Raw genomic sequence first — 20302 nt, forward strand, 5'->3', positions numbered from 1 at the left:
AGATTGCCTGCCTGGTGTCAGTGGTCGTATAACCAGGACTTGTGATCTGTACCGGCTGTTCGTACGACCGTCCACCACCTGCTCCCATGGTTTCACGTCACCCTGATCGGGAGGTTGGGGGGAATAAGCTCCAGCATTGATATTTCAACCTGAAAGTTTTCTTGCAAACATGGGCCTTCCTTCCTGAAGAGTAATGAACATCATCAATACCACAGCAGTCACTGACAGCATTTAAGGTGGGTCCAAACAAGCTCATGAATCACCAAGGCACAGAAAGATCTTGGCAATCCCATTTCTGTTTTGTATAACTCTACCACTACTGAATGCAAGGAAGGTAATTGCTGGAAATGATTGGACCTACAGCAGTAGCAGGAGGAACCCCTGAAAGAACAAACACTTGTGGCCAAGATGATTAACCTCACTGCACAGGATTGGAAAAGGCTGCAGAGTTTAAACTTACCAGCTCCAACATGGGCACTAGCCTCCCCACCATCGAGGACATCTTCAAAAGGCAATGCCTCAAAAAGGCTGCATCCATCATTAAGAACTCTCACGACCCAGGACATGCCTTCTTCTCGATACGACCATCAGGGAGGAGGTACAGAAACCTGAAGTGATTTAGGAACAGCCTCTTCCCCTCTCCACCATCAGACTTCTGAATGGACATTGAACCCTGAAAACTAACTCCATATTTTTATATATTTCTTATTGTAATTTGCGGTATACTGAATGCTCTGCGGCTGCAAAACAACAAATTTCAGAACACCTGTCAGTGATAACAAACCTAATTCTGAAGCCACAATATCCTTCCTCTGGGCAAGATCAGACTCCAGCCTAGAGATATGTTTTCCATTTGGTACTCAGTGTTGTACTAGAGCTCCAAAAGTTCAAAGTAAATTTATTATCATAGTACACGTCACCATACACAACCCAGAGATTCACTTTCTTGCGGGCATTTTCAATAAATCCACAGAATAATAACCATAACGGAATCATTTTAAGACTGCTCAATATGGGCATTCAACCAGTGTGCAAAAGACAACAAACTATGCAAATACAAAATGAAAGAAATAATAAATAAACAATAAATATCAAAAACATGAGATAAAGAGTCCTTGAAAGAGAGTTCATTGATTGTGGGAACGTTTCAACGATGGAACATGAAGTTATTTCTTTTGCATTAAGAGTCTGATGGTTGAGGGGTGGAAATTGTTCCTGAACCTGGTGATATGAGTCCTGAGGCTCCTGTACTTCCTTCCTGATGCAGCAGCGAGAAGAGAGCACGTCCTGGGTGATGGGGGTCCCTGATGATGGATGCTGCTTTCCTGTGACAGCATTTCATGTAGATGTGCTCAATGGTGGGGAGGGTTTTACCTGTGATGGACTGGGCTGGATCCTCTACCTTTTGTACGATATTAGTGTTTCCATACCAGGCAGTGATGCAGTCAGTCAATATACTCTCCACTATGCGTTATAGAAGTTTATCAAACATCTAGATTTGACATATTGCATCTTCAAAAAAATTTAAGTAGAGGCGTAAAAGCTGTCTCGTTGTCAAGGGCAATGATTATTAGCTCTCCTTTGGCAATTCAATTCATTCTTGACCCAAGTCAAGAGCAAGGATTGCGGCTGTGGGCACGGCAATAGCCAATCCTAGCATGCGTGGACAGGCTGGCCACAGTAAACTACATGCAGTAAAGCAGCTGGCATATTAAAAACACAAAAGAACGAGCAAATATTAAATACTTTAAATGTTTTCCTTGTCCGCACACAATTTGAAGGGATAGCGCAGTAGCATAGCGGTCAGCATTGCACTGGTACAGCACCAGTAAACCAGGTTTAATTCAGCCACTGTCTGCAAGTTGTTTTTACGTTCTCTATGACTGTGTGGGTTTCCTCAGGGTGCTCTGGTTTCCTTCCACATTCCACAAGACACAGGAGCAGAACTAGGCCATTTAGCCCATTGTCTGCTCCGCCATTTCATCATGGTTGATCTATTTCCCTCTCAGCCCCATTTTCCTGCTTTCTCCCTTTAACACCCTGACTAATCAAGAATTTAGCAACCTGTGTTTTAAATACACCCAGAGTCAGCCCCTACAGCCACCTGTGGCAATGAATTCCACAGATACTCTGGCTAAAGAAATTCTTCATCGCTGGTCTGAATGGACATCCCTCTTTTCTGAGGCTGTGCCCTCTAGACCTAGATTCCCCCCACCATTGGAAACATCTCTTCCACATCCACTCTGTTGAGGCCTTTCAACATTTGTTATTTTTCAATGATCCCTCCTTATTCCTCTGAATTCCAGTGAATACAGCCCTTATCAATCGCTCCTCGTATGATAACCCTTTCATTCCCGGAATCATTCTCGTGAGCCTCCTCTGAACCCTCTCCAATGCCAGCAAATCCTTTCTTACACAAGGAGCCCAAAACTCCAAGTGAAGTGTCACCAGTGCCTTATAAAGCCTCAGCATTACATTACTCTTTTTTATATTCTAGTCCTCCCAAAATTAATGTTAACATTGCATTTGCCTTGCACAGGTTAGTGAGCTAATTGGTGTAATGAGTGGCATGGGCTCATTGAGCCAGAAGGACCTGTCACTGTGCTGAATCTCTACATCAGAAGTTCACAACCCACATTCATGACCTTTGCACAGTTGTGTGGCTGCTTCTCACGTTGGGAATTAGGTGCGTGTGTCTGTTATGAGCAGCTGACGTCTCTTGATTTTAGGGTGTGGGGATGGGCTTCCATTGTTCCCCTTGGGCTCTGGGATAATTATCCACTGGAAAAACATCACGTCACATGCGCAGCTTCCATTATAAAAGGAAATTTGATGCAAACATCTGTCATGCCCTGTTTGGATCAATCATTATCTGCTGTGTCGTATGTCTTTCCATGACCATGATTGTTTTTGGTAAGCTTTTTATCTACAGAAGTGGTTTGCCATCGCCTTCTTCTGGGCAGTGTCTTTACAAGACGGGTGACCCCCGGTCATTTTCAATACTCTTCAGAGATTGTCTGCCTGGCGTCAGTGGTCGCATCACCAGGACTCGTGATCTGCACCGGCTGCTCGTACGACCGTCCACCACCTGCTCCCATGGCTTCATGTGACGCTGAATGAGGTGGGGGTGGGGGTTAAGCAGGTGCTACACCTTGCCCAAGGGGGATCTGCAGGCTAGCGGAGGGAAGGAACACCTCACACCTCCTTCAGCAGAGACCTCTCTCCACCCTGCCACTTCAGTATGTTTTTTTTAAAAAAATGCCCCTATTCACCCAACTCCAAGGAACATCCAGCCTCTCTTGATGAAACTTTCCTCTCCTTTGGACTGCTTCCAATCCTAATACTTCCTTTCTTAGGAAAAAGGACTAGAACTATGTGCAGTATTCCAGGTGTGACCTCAACCTGTACAATCATAACATAACTTACCTATTTCTAAACCCAAAAAACACAAACAAAATGCTGGAGGACGTTGCTGGAGCAATGTCTGTTGACGATGAGCTGAGACCCTTCATCAGGACTGGAAAGGAAGGGGGAAAGAAGCCAGAATAGGTGGGGGGAAGGAAGGGAGTAGGTGATAGATAGGTGGGTGGTGAGGGAGGAACAAAGTGACAAGCTGTGAGGTGATAGGTGGCAGAGGTAAAGGATGAAGAAGCAAGAATATGATAGTAGAAAAAGGAGGGGCACCAGGAGGAGGTGATGGGCAGGTGAGGAGATATGGTAAGAGGGGAGCCAGAAAGGTGAATGGAAAGGGGGGGGGGGGTGGAGAGAAGAGAAATAAATTACCCGAAGTTAGAGAAGCTGATGTTGAGCCAGCAGCTTGGAGGCTACCCAGATGGAATACGGGGTGTTGCTCCTCCAACCTGAGAGTGGCCTCAACACAGCAATGGACCGATTGGTCGGAATGGGAATGGTTAGTCAAATTAAAATGGATGGCCAATGGGAATGCCCGCTATTTGTGGCAGACAGAGTGAAGGTGCTCGAAGCCAACCACTTTACAATAAAGGCCAATTTCCCATTTGCCCTCTTAGCTTTCCTGCTAATGTTTCTTACCAGGCCTCACACTTTCTGGCAGTGCATTTTAGATTCTAGTAATACATTGTGAAGAAAAAAATTCCCCCCTTTTAATATTTTACTTAGCTTAAAATGTACATACATAGATTTGACTCAGACTTAGAGCATGGAGTGGGCGGGGAAAGAAACAAGCCTCTGCAGGAGCTCAGTGCGGAGAAGGGAATGGCAATGTTTTGGGTGGAGACTGGAACTCCTGACAGAGTCTCAAGTCAAATAACAACTTTCCCTCTGCCTCCTTGAGGTGTCGGGAGTTTGGAGTTCAATTCTGGCGCCATCTATAAAGAGGTTGCACCTTTTGGCAGTGACAGCGTGGGTTTCCTCTGGGTGCTCAGTTTCCTCCCACAGTCCAAAGACGTACGGGTTAGAAGGATAATTATTCTGTGAGTAATCTAGGATTAAATAGGTGGGTTGCTGGGCTGGAAGGAACTGTTCTGCGCTGTATCTCTTAATAAAAAATGCTTTTATTTCTGTTTTCCATCATTTGCATTTTGCTTTCACACTGGACACTAAATGAAATACTAGGCCATGTAACATAAAACACTTTGCAGTCATACCTTTGTCATATCCTGAGGGTCTGGGACCACAAACATCCCTGGAGGTGGCTCTTTGTAAATGGACATGATATCCCTGCATCAAAGGAGGACAGTGTTAAACTACAAATGCTATGACAACCTGACCAAGCACCGTAATTAAGGTCTTTAAAACTGTAGAGGAACTTGACTGAGAAAGTGTAGTTTTTCCATGTATGAGGAAAATGTAAATAATGTTTAAAGGTGCTCTTCCACCCATCTCTCCCAAAAGCACAAAGTACAAGGTTAATTTATTATCAAAGTACGTATCGTCACCATATACAACCCAGAGATTCGGTTTCTTGCAGGCATTTGCGGTGAATGCAAAAGACAAATTGCGCAAATACAAGAAAAAAAAACACAAAAAAGTAATAATAAATCAGAATCAGGTTTAATATCACTGGCATATGTCATGGAATTTGTTGTTATGTGGAAGCAGTACATTGCAATACATAATAACAAATTATAATAAATATAAAATTAAGTAATGCAAAACGGAGGAAAAAGTAGTGAGGTAGTGTTCATGGTCTCATTGTCCATTTAGAAATCAGAAGGCAGAGGGGAAGAAGCTGTTCCTGAATCGTTGAGTGTGTGTCTTCAGGCTCCTGCACCTCCTCCCTGATGGCAGAGGGGAAGAAGCTGTTCCTGAATCGTTGAGTGTGTGTCTTCAGGCTCCTGTACCTCCTCCCTGATGGCAGAGGTGAAGAAGCTGTTCCTGAATCGTTGAGTGTGTGTCTTCAGGCTCCTGTACCCCCTCCCTGATGGCAGAGGGGAAGAAACTGTTCCTGAATCGTTGAGTGTGTGTCTTCAGGCTCCTGTACCTCCTCCCTGATGGCAGAGGTGAAGAAGCTGTTCCTGAATCGTTGAGTGTGTGTCTTCAGGCTCCTGTACCTCCTCCCTGATGGCAGAGGGGAAGAAGCTGTTCCTGAATTGTTGAGTGTGTGCCTTCAGGCTCCTGTACCCCCTCCCTGATGGTAGCAATGACAAGGTAAGTCCTGGGTGAAGGCATTGCCTTTTGAAGGTGTCCTCAATGCTGGAAGGCTAGTGCCCACAGTGGAGCTGGCAGAGTTTACAACTTTCTGATGCTTTTTCCGATCCTATCCTCCATACCAGGCGGTGACGCAGTTAGAATGCTCTTCACTGTACTCACTTGCAATGTAGAGTTCAGTGCTAGGGCGAGTGAAGTTATCTCTTCTAGCTCAACAGCCTGATAGCTAAGGGGTAATAACGGTTCCTGTCCCAAGCTGCAGTTCTGCAATCAAAACAATTTTTCCCTGCTTCCTTTTCAAAGGGAGAGGTTGAGCACTGGGCTTCTCTTCTTCACCACCCAGGACCTGGTTCCTTCTTAAATATCAAACAAGACAACTCATTGAAGTAGTTTCTTTAGTCAGAGAGTGCTGAATGAATTGCCACAGATGGCTGTGGAGGCCAAGTCATTGGGTATATTTAAAGCAGAAGTTGATAGGTTCTCGATTGGTAAGGGTGTCAAAGGCGACAGGAAGAAGGGAGAAGAATGGGTTGAGAGGGATAATAAATGATGGAATGGTGGAGCAGATTCAATGGCCTAAATCTGCTCCTGTCTCATGTTGTCTGGTGGCATAGTCTCTGCTGTATCCAGTAATTTCGTGATATGATGTGGAGCGAATCGAATTGTCTGAGGGCCATCTTCAGGGATGGTATTTATGGTTTGGGGGTGGGGGGATGTGGGCGTTGGAAGTCCAGATGGATCATCTATTCGGTATTTCTGGCAGACCAAATGAAGCAGATCGCAGCACTAACTGGACTGCCCCAGCTGCTAATAATAAAGGCAGAACATCAGATAAGAATAGAACGAAGAATAGCTGCGAGTTTCCATAAACTGCTCATGAACACAGATGGTCGTTTGCCCTTGAAGATGGGGGAACGTTGAAGAGATTTTGGAACTCAACAGTCAAGAAAAGAAAACACACAACCTCAGCTTGTGCAGAGTCCCATGATATTTGACTGAAATCACTACTGAAATCAGAAATAAACTTTACAATTTTTGGACCTGCTAGATTTCATAGGCAACTTTCCAATGATGCTTTACTCTTACACAGAGGGTCTCAGTAAAAATGGTCCTTTTATCTAATGACAAAACAGTGGCTGAGGCCAATGATGACATCCAGTGCAGACTCAGCAAAGGTAATCAACTAAATACAGCGTCCACACCAAGGTGAAACTGTTCCAGAGCTTGTATGGGTCAGAATGCTGCCGCTGTCGACATTCCACACCAGGAGCCTCTGTATTTTCTGGCCAAGAAAGATCTCCAAACACACCCTGCTTCCCCCAGGGTCACCAAGAGGACATGACCACAATCATCATGAGGAAACAGGAGATGCATTGGGCAGGTAATGAGAAGAGAGGCCAACTCCATCAAGACAGCACTTTATTGGACCCCTAAGGGGTGAAGGAAATGTGGGAGACCAAAGACAACATGACGCTGTAACACAGAGGCAGAAATGAGGCACAATAGAGAAGATGGCCAAAAGGACAGAGAAATGGACGACCTTCATGGCTGCCTCAAACGCCATTGATGTAATGCTTTGCAACACCAGTTGTAGGATTGGGGTTCAATGCTGGCTGCTGACTGTAATTTGTTTGTATGTGACTGCATGGGTTTCCTCCTACATCCCAAAGATGTACATGTTAGGGCTAGTAACGGTGACACTTGCGGGCTGCCCCCAGCACGTCCTCAGACTGTGTTGGACACTGAGGCAAACGACGCATTTCACTATGTTTCGATGTACATGTGACAAATAAGTATGACTACTACAGCAATATAGAAAATGCTGCATATAGTTAGATGTCTAAAAAGAGTTTCAGGATAGTAAATATTAAAGATTAGCTTTCTGCCACACATACAGTGAAAGGCGTCATTTGATTCACAGTCCAAGGAGGTGCTGTGGGCAGCCCGACAGTGTTTACTGAACCTAACTGGTACGTCTTTGGGATATGGGAGGAAACTGGAGCACCCAGAGGAAACCCACACAGTCACGGAGAGAACACACAAAGTCATTACAGACTGCGGTGGGTATTGAACCCAAATCTCACAGCCTGTGCTGTAAAGCGTTACAAATTGATAAATAGCTCCATAAAACTTACCCGCACATCATCCAGGAAATTTTAAATCCAGAGTAAATTCTACATAGTGAGTTCAGACAAAATGGGTACTTCAATGAAGGGATAATATTTTTGCTATATGATTTTGTTCAGGCCTCTGGAACAATTACTTCTGCTTCACTACAAAAGCATAGCATTTTCCTTTAAATCAACTCCAAAGAGTTTAGCTTAAGTCACCAAAAAGATAGCTCTTTGACAATGACAAGTATACTAAAAAAACCCACTGTAGCCTACTACTATTTCTGAAAGAGAATGAACCCATGTTTGAATATAGACACAAATCAGAATCAGGTTTAATATTATCGTCATATGTCGTGAAATCTCAACGTTACGGCAGCAGCACATTGCAATACATGATAAATAAAAAAGTATTACATTATATTAGATAGATAAATTAAGATAAGTAGTGCAAAGAACAGAAATAAATTTTTAAAAATGTAGTGAGGTAGTGTTCATGGGTTCAATGCCCACTTAGAAATCAGATGGCAGAGGGCAAGAAACAGTTCCTGAATCGTTGAGTGTGTGTCTTCAGGCTCCTGTACCCCCTCCCTGATGGCAGAGGGGAAGAAGCTGTTCCTGAATCGTTGAGTGTGTGTCTTCAGGCTCCTGTACCTCCTCCCTGATGGCAGAGGGGAAGAAGCTGTTCCTGAATCACTGAGTGTGTGTCTTCAGGCTCCTGTACCTCCTCCCTGATGGCAGAGGGGAAGAAGCTGTTCCTGAATCGTTGAGTGTGTGTCTTCAGGCTCCTGTATGTCCTCCCCGATAGTAACAATGAGAAAAGGGTATGCCCTGGATGGTGGGGGTCCTTGATGATGTAAGTCACTTTTCTGAGGTATCACTCCTTGAAGATACCCTGGATACTATGGAGGCTAGTACCCATGATGAAGCTGACTAATTTTACCACTCTGCAGCTTACTATGATCCTGTGTGGTAGCCTCCCCCAAACCAGATGCTGATGTAGCCAGTCAGAATGTTCCCCACAGTACAACTGTAGAAGGTTTCGAGTAATTAAGGTGAGAAGCTAAATCTCAAACTCCTGATGAAATACAGCCGCTATATTTGTCTTCTTTATAGGTGCATCGATATATCAAGTCCAGATTAGATCCTCAGAGATCTTCACACCCAGGAACTTGAAATTGTTCACTCTGTTCACTTCTAATCCCTCTATGAGGATTGGCTCATGTTACCTTGTCTTACCCTTTCTGAAGTCTACAATCAGCTCATTGGTCTTACTGACGTTGAATGTGACACTACTCAACCAGTTGATACATCTCGCTCCTGCACACCCTCTGGTCACCAGCTGAAATTCTGCAAAGAATGGTTGTATCATCAGCAAATTTATAAATGCCATTTGAGCTACGCCTAGTCAGTCATAGGTGTAGAGAAAGAAAGAAATGAGTTGAGCACACATTCCTGTGGCACACCAGTGTTGGTTGTCAGTGAGGTGGAGATGGTATCACCAATCCACAGATTGTGGTCCTCCAGTTAGGAAGTTGAGGATCCAGTTGCAGAGGGAGGTACAGAGGCCCATGTTCTGTAGCTTTTTGATCAGGACTTTGAGAATGATGGTGAACTATAGTCAACAAACAGCATCTGTATTGTCTGGTGATCCAGGCTGTGTGGAGAGCCATTGAGATCGTGTCTGCCATTGACCTATTGTGATGATAGGCAAATGGCAGCAGGTCTAGGCCCTTGCTGAGGCAGGAGTTGATTCTGGCCCAGACCAACCTCTCAAAGCATTTCATTACCGTAGATATGAGCGCTGCTAGCCAGCTGTACCTAAGGCAGCTCACATTGCTCTTCTTAGGAACTGCTACACAGGTAATCATGACTGATATAGAAGATACAGCCCTTCTGCCCACAGTGTTATGTTGACCTTGTAAATTACTCCAAGATCAATCTAACTTTCCTCTCACATATAACCCTCAATTTTTCTTTGATATACGTGTCTATCAAGCCTCCTAAATGTCCCTAATGACCTCTAGCACCACCCCTGGCAGGACATTCCGCACACCCACTAATCTGTGTTAATAAAAAGTCACCACTGACATCCCCCACTATACTTTCTGCCAATCACCCTAAAAATATGCCCTTCGATATTAGCCATTTTTGCCCTGGGGAAAAAAATCTGTGACTGTTCAAACAATCTACGCTGTATGTGATTGGATTGGCAAGACCTCATCAACAAGATAAACATACACAAATTACTGAAGGAACTTTGGTGATGAGTCTGCATCGACGTAACTGGTCAAGACTCTTTATAGAAACCTGCTGAGCTCCTCCAGCATTTTGTGTGTGTGTTGCTCTGGATTTCCAGCATCTGTAGGATTTGTGTTTAGTATCAACAAGATAAACCTTAACTCAGTCCAAAGGAAAGAGATGCCATGTTCTTTATGGAAAGGCCAGAGGCTAATAAGTCAGTGGGACTGACTGCGCAGAGAATGTGAACATGAGCACTATAAATATTTCACCTTGGCCTTTCTAATATTCAACATACAGGGGAGATTTCACTGAGTTCAAAGTAAATTCATATGTGTATATGTCACTACATAATACCCCAAGATCCACTTTCTATTGTGTATTCACAGTAGATAAAGAAACTACAATAGAATCAATGAAAAACTGCACACGAAAAAGACGGACAAAGAACCAACATGCAAATGAGAATAAACAATGCACATACAAAAATAAGACAAAAATAAGCAATAAATAGAGAACAAGTTGTAGAGTGTTTAAGAGTCCATAAGTTGTGGAATCAATGCAGTGTTGAGGCAAGTGAAGTTATCCATTCTGGGTCAAGCGCCTGATGGTTGAGGGATAATAACTGTTCCTGAACCTGGTGGTGTGGGTCAGGCTCCTGTACCTCCTTCCTGATGGTTGAGGGGTAATAACTGTTCCTGAACCTGGTGGTGTGGGTCCTGAGGCTCCTGTACCTCCTTCCTGATGGTTGAGGGGTAATACCTGTTCCTGAATTTGGTGGTGTGGGATCTGAGGCTCCTGTACCTCCTTCCTGACGGTTGAGGGGTATCCTGAACCTGGTGGTGTGGGTCCTGAGGCTCCTGTACCTCCTTACTGATGGTTGAGGGGTAATAACTGTTCCTGAACCTGGTGGTGTGGGGCCTGACTCTCCTGTACCTCCTTACTGATGGTTGAGGGGTAAAAACTGTTCCTGAACCTGGTGTGGGTCCTGAGGCTCCTGTACCTCCTTCCTGACGGTTGAGGGGTAATAACTGTTCCTGAACCTGGTGGTGTGGGATCTGAGGCTCCTGTACCTCCTTCCTGATACATGAACTAAGTCTACCACAATGTGACTCAGTTTGAACAAAGCCACAGCTTTTAAGAAGTTAATCGACTGAATAATATATTTGAGCAATGTCATTCATACATTAGTTGATAATTAAAAATTAACTGAAAGGGCAAAACTACAGCAAATGGATTTTGATACAAGTAAATACGAGGTTGCCTACTTTAAAAAGTGGACAGAGTACTTTCTAAAGAGAGGCTTGGGGATTCAGGTACATAAATCATTAAAATACCAAGGACAACTAATTCAGGAATTAGTTAAAATGGCATGGCAGCATATCAGTTAGTGTGATATTCTACAGTGCCAACAATTGGAGTTCAGTCTGCAAGGAGTTTGTATACTCTCCCTGTGACCACACCAGTTTCTTTTACACCTTAAGAATGATCTATAGGTCTTAAGAATGACAGGGAGGGGCTCACCACTGCCATTACAATACCAGCTAGCTCCAAAAAATTAAACGAGAAACACAGAACAATATTGGAATCGCTCATTATGTACTGTGCTGTGTTGTATGATGTGGGCGATAACAGTCTTTCCATGACCATGATTGTTCTTTGCAAATTTTATCTATAGAAGTGGTTTGCCATTGTCTTCTTCTGGGCAGTGTCTTTACAAGCTTGTCTGCCTGGCATCAGTGGTCACATAACCAGGATTTGGGATCTGCACCGGCTGCTCATACGACCGTCCACCACCTGCCCCCATGGTTTCACATGATCCTGATCGGGGGCTAAGCAGGTGCTACACCTTGTCCGAGGGTGACCTGCAGGCCAGTGGAGGGAAGCAGCGCCTCACACCTCCTTTGGTAGAGACATATCTCCACCCCACCACCCAAAATACCAAAGATAAAATTACAAACCTCAAGTCCAAAATTCAGAAAGTTAACCCGCGACTTGATTCAGGATTCTAAGCTATTAAGGAGAATTATTCGGAAGATTGAAATAATTTTTTACTACTGATTCGGAAATTTGAGGAGTGGGAAGTTGCTGCCATTTGCAAATTGTTGCTGGTCAGGAATCCTCTCCGACAGACAGTAACTGCTTCTGAGTACAAATGTTGCAGTAATTCAAAGTACATATCTGTAATCAGATATAAACCCGAGATTCATTTTCTTGTGGGCATTCACAGTAAACACAAAAAGTAAACAATAATAATAAATATCAAGAACATGAGATGAAGAGTCCTTGAAAGAATGTTGATAGGTTGTGTTGAGTGTTGGGGTGAATGAAAGTGAGTGAAGTTATCCCCTCTGGTTTAAGAGTGTGATGGTTGAAGGGTAATAATTGAGTATGACTTGGGTGGTTGGGGTCTCTGTTGATAGAAACTGTTTTCCTGCAGTGTTTCATGTAGATGTGCTTGATGATGGGGAGGGTTTTACCCGTGATGGACTGGGCCACCCGCATCCACTACTTTTTGTATTCAAGGGCATTGGTGTTTCCATACCAGGCTCTGATACAATCAGTTAATATACTCTCCACCACACATCAATAGCAGCTTGTCCAAGTTTTACATGACATGCCGTATCTTCACAAACTTCTAAGAAAGTAGAGGCGTATGAAGAAAGTGAAGATTCATGGACCACAGGGCACATGTCAGCTACAATCTCACTATACGGGTGAGAAAAGCAATCATGGTCGTGGAAAGAACGTGATCACTCACATCATGACACAGCACATAACAAATGAAAGGAAGGAAGACACACACACATTTTTTATTATAACGTTTCATGTATTTCTCTGTACTGCTGCAAAACAACATTTCAGGACAGATGTCAGTGATAATAAACCTGATTCTGATTTTGTCCTTTTTTTTCCAGCTGCAAATTCTGTCTGTATTCTTATAACCATGAATTTTCTCTTCAACTCACTATACAAATCACCATGTTTATTGTCAACACACACAAAATGCTGGTGGAACGCAGCAGGCCAGGCAGCATCTCTGGTCTTCTCCTATCATTTTGCATTTTCTCCTCCCCCTCCTACTTTCAAATCTCTTACTATCTTTCCCTTCAGTTAGTCCTGACGAAGGGTCTCGGCCCGAAACGTCGACAGTGCTTCTCCCTGTAGATGCTGCCTGGCCTGCTGTGTTCCACCAGTATTTTGTGTGTGTTGCTTGAATTTTCAGCATCTGCAGATTTCCTCTTGTTCGATGTTTATTGTCAGTAATTTTGTTCCACTGCTTCAGAATGCCAACAGGAAATATTAAAGAATCCAAACATGAAAAAAACCTCCTTCTGAACACCTGCAAAATAAACAGCTAGTGCCATCTGAAGCCCAACATCTGGAAGTAAGTAAAAGTGGGACTCCGAGCAGGGCTGGGGGGAGGGGGGGGGGGGGGAAGAAGAACCGGAACCTGTTCCTTCAATTGAATGTACTAATAAATAAATATGAAGAATTGTGCATAGTGCTAAAAGTGAAACTGATAGTGGTGCAGTAGTGCGAGGGCTGGGTGTGAAAGGAGCCAGTGAATGACTCAAGGAAACAGCACCTCTGAATTCCCCTCCCAGTCTCTTCTCTCCATGACTCACTACCTCTGGCCAACCTGTTGCAGGTCTCTTCCCTTTGATCACCACCCTTTCCTGCACCATCCCCAGTTATCGTCAATCTCAAATCATCTCGCAGGGTTCGCCACCTACCGAAGCTTTCCCCAGTTCCACGAGTAGATTCCAGTAGGGGTATCTGTCTCCCTTCCCTCCCTTCTCTTTCCCATTCCCTCACCCTCCCTCTTTCCTCTGGTCTAACTTCACCTTCTCTCCTCCACTCCCCCTCCATCCTCCTCTCCTCTCACTACCCCTTTCCCCTCCCTCCTTCGTCTCACTACCCTATCCCCTCCCCCACTCTCCTCTCTCACCCTTTCCTTCCCTCTCCACTCCCCTCTCTCCCTCCTCTCTCTTCCACTCTCTCTCCCTCCCCCCTCCTCTCTCTCTTCCACTCTCTCTCCCTCCCCCTGCCCTCCACTCTCTCACCTCCCCCTCCCCTCCACTCTCTCACCTCCCCCTCCCCTCCACTCCATTCTCTCTCACCTCCCCCTCCCCTCCACTCCATTCTCTCTCACCTCCCCCTCCCCTCCACTCCATTCTCTCTCACCTCCTCCTCCCCTCCACTCCACTCTCTCTCACCTCCCCCCTCCCTCCTCTACCTTCCTGACACCTCAGCCCACCACTCCCCTCTCGAGGCTAACTAACCTTTTAATCCGGAGCAAGCAAGGCTGAGAGGGCTTCTCGTTGTCCCAGTCGGCGCTGAGGGTCGGATCCCAGGAGGTGGCCTGCAGCTGACTGAGAAGGCCCGTTGCTACCGAGCCGGTGCTGCCTGGTAACAGTATCGGGCTCACGCTCTCCTCCACCGGAGCTTCCGCCATGTTCAACTCGCTCGGCTCTCACAACGCAGGCGCAGTCCGCCAGCGCCACCGCCGGCCGCTGCCAGCACTACCCGCTCCGAAGAGCTTCACACAATACTGCCACCTACCTCCAACACCGCCACCTACTGTCCGCTCCGAGTACCTGCGCACGAGCTTGGAGCCAACACTGCCACCTGCTGTCCTCTCCCAGTGTCCGCCACCTGGTTCAGAAGCGGGTCGGCACTGTCGCCCTGTGGTGTCTTCGCGTTCTGCACCCTGTGAAATGGCGAACGCCCGACGGCACACCAACGAACAGTGCGCGGAAGACACCAAATGGCGGGCTATTCCGGCATGGAGTCAGGATCAGACAGCAGGGAATCTGTCCCGCTTGTCCACGCCGGCCAACCTGTCCATCCAAGCTCGCCTGCATTGGTTGTCCACGAACCTGAACAACAATTAAACATTGTAATTGTACCCACTTCTACAGGTTCTTCTGGCACCTGGCACCTCTTTACGTCGTTCCCCTTTCTAAAGCTAATATTCCCCTGGTTCGAGAGTCTTGATTGTTTAATGTCATTGCCTGTATAATTGTTCCTCTGGATCTGATGGAACTTATCTGTCATCACTGACTGGGTCTTCATCAAGACAACAACAAAAAAACCAGCAGGGACATCAGCCCAAAAGACAGGGTTAAGGAGCAAAGCAGACGGAAAAATATAATCATTCCATATGTAGCTGGAGTTTTCAGAGAAACTCAGCAGGATTTTCAACAAACAGCAAATCCCTGTTTTTCAAACGTACAAACACACTCAGACAATAATTCATCCACACCAAGGATCCTATAACTAAACATAAACAGAGCAATATTGTATATGCTATCCAACGCAACGAGAACTGCACAGATCTGTGTACACCGGTGAGACAAAACAACCATCTCACAAATGGATGGCTCAACATAGGAGGGCTAACACCTCAGGTCTTTTCATCTTATCATAATATGATAAGCTTTTATCTGCAATTTGAGAAGGATAAGGGCAGCTCGGAGGTGTCAGTGTTGCAGTTGAACAGGGGAAACAATGGAGCCATGAGGGAGGAGCTGGCCAAAGTTGACTGGACGGATATCCTAGCAGAAAAGACAGTGGAACAGCAATGGCAGGTATTCTTGGGAATAATGCACAAGGTGCAAAATCAGTTCATCCCCCAGAGAAGGAAGGATTCAAAGGGGGGAAAGGGGCCACAGTGGTTGACAAAGGAAGTCAGAGATTGCATAGCATTAAAAAAAAGGAAATATGATAGAGCTAAGGTGAGTGGAAGGACAGATGATTGGGAAGTTTTTAAGGAACAACAGAACTTAACTAAAAAGGCAATACGGGGAGAAAAAATGAGGTACGAACGCAAGCTAGCCAGGAATATAAAGGAAGATAGCAAAAGCTTTTTCAGGTATGTGAAGAGAAAGAAGATAGTTAAGAACAATGTTGGGCCCTTGAAGAATGAATTGGGTGAAATTGTTATGGGAAACAGAGAAATGGCAGAAGAATTTAATGAGCACTTTAGATCTGTTTTCACTAAGGAAGGCACAAGCAATCTCCCAGATGTATGGATGGGCCAAGGATATAGGGTAACAGAGGAAATGAAACAGATTGACATTAGGAAGGAAACGGTGATGAGTAGACTGATGGGACTGAAGGCTGACAAATCCCCAGGTCCAGATGGTCTGCATCCTAGGGTACTAAAGGAGGTGGCCCTGGAAATTGCAGATGCATTGGTAATCATTTTCCAATGTTCCTTAGATTCAGGATCAGTTCCTGAGGATTGGAGAATGGCTAATGTTATCCCACTTTTTAAGAAAGGAAGGAGGGAGAAAACAGAGAACTATCGTCCTGTCAGCCTAACATCAGTAGTGGGGAAGATGCTAGAGTCCATTATTAAGGATGAAATAGTGGCATATCTAGATAGCAGTGATAAGATTGGGCCGAGCCAGCATGGATTTACCAAGGGTAAATCATGCTTGACTAATCTATTGGAGTTTTTTGAGGATGTAACCAGGAAGTTAGACAAGGGAGATCCAGTGGATGTAGTGTACCTCGATTTTCAGAAGGTATTTGATAAGGTCCCACATAGGAGATTGGTGGGTAAAATCAAAGCTCAGGGCATCGGGGGGGAAGACATTGACATGGATAGAAAACTGGTTGGCAGATAGAAAGCAAAGGGTAGCGGTGAATGGGTGTTTCTCGGAATGGCAGGTGGTGACTAGTGGGGTGCCACAGGGTTCGGTATTGGGACCACAGCTGTTTACAGTTTAGATGAAGGCATTGAGAATAACATCAGCAAGTTTGCTGATGATACTAAGCTGGGTGGCAGTGACATGTGATGAGGATGTTAGGAGAATTCAGGGTGACTTGGATAGGCTGGGTGAGTGGGCAGATACTTGGCAGATGACGTTTAATGTGAATAAGTGTGAGGTTATCTACTTTGGGAGTAAGAACAGGAAGGCAGATTATTATCTGAACGGTGTAAAGTTAGGTAATGGAGAAATACAAAGAGATCTAGGAGTCCTTGTTCATCAGTCACTGAAGGTGAATGAGCAAGTGCAGCAGGCAGTGAAGAAGGCTAATGGAATGTTGGCCTTTATTACAAAGGGAATTGAGTACAAGAGCAAGGAAATCCTCTTGCATTTGTACAGAGCCCTGGTGAGACCACACCTGGAGTATTGTGTACAGTTTTGGTCTCCAGGGTTAAGGAAGGACATCCCGGCTGTAGAGGAAGTGCAGCGTAGATTCACAAGGTTAATTCCTGGGATGTCTGGACTGTCTTACGCAGAGAGGTTAGAGAGACTGGGCCTGTACACGCTGGAATTAAGGAAATTGAGAGGGGATCTGATTGAAACATGTAAGATTATTAAGGGATTGGACAAGATAGAGGCAGGAAATATGTTCCAGATGCTGGGAGAGTCCAGTACCAGAGGGCATGGTTTGAGAATAAGGGGTAGGTCATTTAGGACAGAGTTAAGGAAAAACTTCTCCCAGAGAGTTGTGGGGGTCTGGAATGCACTGCCTCGGAAGGTAGTGGAGGCCAATTCTCTGGATGCTTTCAAGAAAGAGCTAGATAGGTATCTTATGGATAGGGGAATCAAGGGATATGGGGACAAGGCAGGAACCGGGTATTGATAGTAGTTGATCAGCCATGATCTCAAAATGGCGGTGCAGGCTCAAAGGGCCGAATGGTCTACTTCTGCACCTATTGTCTATTGATCTTGATACTTATTGCTTGAATGGTTGAGTGTGTGTCTTCAGGCTTCTGTACCACCCCCTTGATGGTATCAATGAGAAGAGGGCATTTCCCAGGTGGCGAGGGTTCTTTGTGATGGAGCGAAACAGATAGGCCGGCAAAGTGATTTCACAACAATCTTGTACTCAATGTCATTGTGGACTTCAGGAAGGAGAAGTCAGGAGTACACACCAATCCTTATTGAAGGGTCAATGGTAGAAAGGGGAAGCAGTTTCATGTTCCTGGGTGTCAGCATCTCAGAGGATTTCAACAAACTCCAAAACCTGGGCCTCTGTACCTCCCTCCACAACTGGATCCTTGACTTCCTCACCGGGAGGCCACAATCTGTGCAGATCGGAAATAGCATCTTCTCCCAGCTGACAATCAACACGGGCGCAGCTCAAGGACACGAGCCTTGCTCACTGCTCTGTGGCTAGGCACAGCTCAAACACCATTAGACACAGCTATTGTCAGCAGAATTTCAGATGGTGACAAGGAGTGAAATAGGTTGGCTAGTGGAGTGGTGTCACAAAAATAATCTTGCACTCAACATCAGTAAGACAAAGGAATTGATTGTGGACTTCAGAAAAGGCAAAACAAGGGAGCACACACCAGTCCTCATCAAGGGGTCAGAAGTGGAAAGAGTGAGCAATTTCAAGCTCCTGGATGTCAACATCTCTGAATTTGAATTTGAATATAAATTTATTTGAATCTCATATCCATCCCACAACATAAGGAAGGAAAGATCTTTATGTTCTGACTCTGTTGCAATGTACAGACATGTGAATTTACAAGTCTGATGGCCTGCAGAAAGCTGTCCCATACCCTGGTTTTAAAGCTGCAGTGCCGTTTGCCAGACGGAAGCAGCTGAAGCAGTTTATGGTTGGGGGGGGGGGTGACTGGTGTCCCCGATGATCTCCCAGGCCTTCTTCCTGCCCCTGCTGCTGTAAATGTCCACAATGGAGGGAAGTTCACATCCACAGATGCGCTGGGCTGTCCGTGCCACTCTCCGCAGTGCCCAGTAAACCAGGTTGGTGCAGTTCCCATACCAGACGGTGATACAGCCAGTCAGGATGCCTCTGTGGCTCATACAAACCTCTTCAGTTGTCTGAGGTGGAAGAGACACTGTTATGTTCTTTTTTTTGCCACAAAGCAGGTATGTGCAGTCCAGGTGAGATCTTCAGTGATATGTACTGTATACCGGAGAGCTTGACACTACTCTCCCTCTCAACTGTAAACCTAATGATGCTGATTGGGGCGAGCCTGTTTCTGGTCCCTGTAATCCACAAAGTTCTTTTGATTTTTGGACATTGAGGAGGGTTTGTTATCCTGGCTCCACAGTGTCAGGGTGTCAACCTCTTCTCTGCAGGCAGTCTTGTCACCGCTAGAAATAAGGCCGACGAATGTTGTGTCATCTGCAAATTTGATCAGCAGATTGGAGCTGTGTGTGCAAAGATCTATCCTGTACCCAATATATTGGTGCCATTACTAAGAAGGCACACAGCAGCTATATTTCAATAGGAGTTTGAGGAGACTTGGTATGCCACCAAACACTCTGGCAAATTTCTACAGGTGTACCGTGGAGAGCATTCTAACTGTTTGTATCGCTATCTGGTGTAGGTGGGGCACTGGATAAGAAAAAACAGTAGACAGTTACAAATTCTGCCGGTTCCACAATGGGCACCAGCTTCCTCAGCATAGAGGACATCTTCAAAAGGTAGCATCCATCATTAATGACCCTCATCACCCTGGACATTATTAGGTGTACTCGATCACTTTGTTCCCCTACCAACCGAAATTCGCACCCTCCAAATTCAAAGTAAATTGATGATCCAAGTATGTAAACGTCACCATATTCCCTCAGATTCATTTTCTGGCAGGCATTTACAGGAAAATAAAGAAATACAAAGAAATCTATGAAAAACTTGAGGGGTAATAACTGTTCTGAACCTGGTAGTGCAGGTCCTGTACCTCCTTCCTGATGGTTGAGGGGTAATAACTGTTCCTGAACCTGGTGGTGTGGGACCTGAGGCTCCTGTACCTCCTTCCTGATGGTTGAGGGGTAATAACTGTGCCTGAACCTGGTGGTGTGAGTCCTGAGGCTCCTGTACCTCCTTCCTGATTGTTGAGGGGTAATAACTGTTCCTGAACCTGGTGGTGTGGCATCTGAGGCTCCTATATCTCCTTCCTGATGGCAGTAGTGAGGAAAAAATCATGTCCTGGGTATTTTCTTCCTGCTACATGCCTGTTAATGTCAACATCTCAGGAACAGCTTCTTCCCCTCTGCCACCAGATTTCTGAATGAACAATAACACTGACATTATTTCTTAGATTTCTATTTGCAGCTTGACTGTTTTCCATTGATGCTATCGCAGGTTTGCTCTACTGTGAATGCCCACAAGAATAAATCTCAGGCTATTGCATGCTGACATATACACAGATACCAGTTTTAATTTAAACTTCAAGATAAGTAAGCCAAGTAAGTTGCACTGTACTATGACTTGATGAGCAATGGCTTTTTCTTTGATTAACTCTTCAGCCCTTTCCCCATTTTAATTATGCTTGAATCCATTTACATTCATTGCAGTTTCTTTTCAGATTAAAAAAAACTTTGGTA

The 20302-nt window shown here is 45.1% G+C and overlaps 1 protein-coding gene across 1 annotated transcript in view; it reads right to left on the reverse strand.

Annotated features, from left to right (window-relative positions):
• The window catches only part of ube2z (ubiquitin-conjugating enzyme E2Z), a 70433-nt gene extending 55890 nt beyond the window's left edge, over positions 1-14543 (reverse strand). The window contains exons 1-2 of the mRNA XM_059962398.1: positions 14267-14543; positions 4626-4698 (exon numbers count right to left, since the gene is read on the reverse strand). Of these exons, the coding sequence (XP_059818381.1) occupies positions 4626-4698; positions 14267-14439 (246 nt within the window). The 5' untranslated portion in view covers positions 14440-14543. The remainder of the gene's footprint in view (positions 1-4625; positions 4699-14266) is intronic.
• Between the last annotated feature and the right edge of the window lie 5759 nt (positions 14544-20302).

Source organism: Hypanus sabinus, unplaced genomic scaffold (genome assembly GCF_030144855.1).
Source record: "Hypanus sabinus isolate sHypSab1 unplaced genomic scaffold, sHypSab1.hap1 scaffold_673, whole genome shotgun sequence".
In the NCBI taxonomy this organism is placed as follows: Eukaryota; Metazoa; Chordata; class Chondrichthyes; order Myliobatiformes; family Dasyatidae; genus Hypanus; species Hypanus sabinus.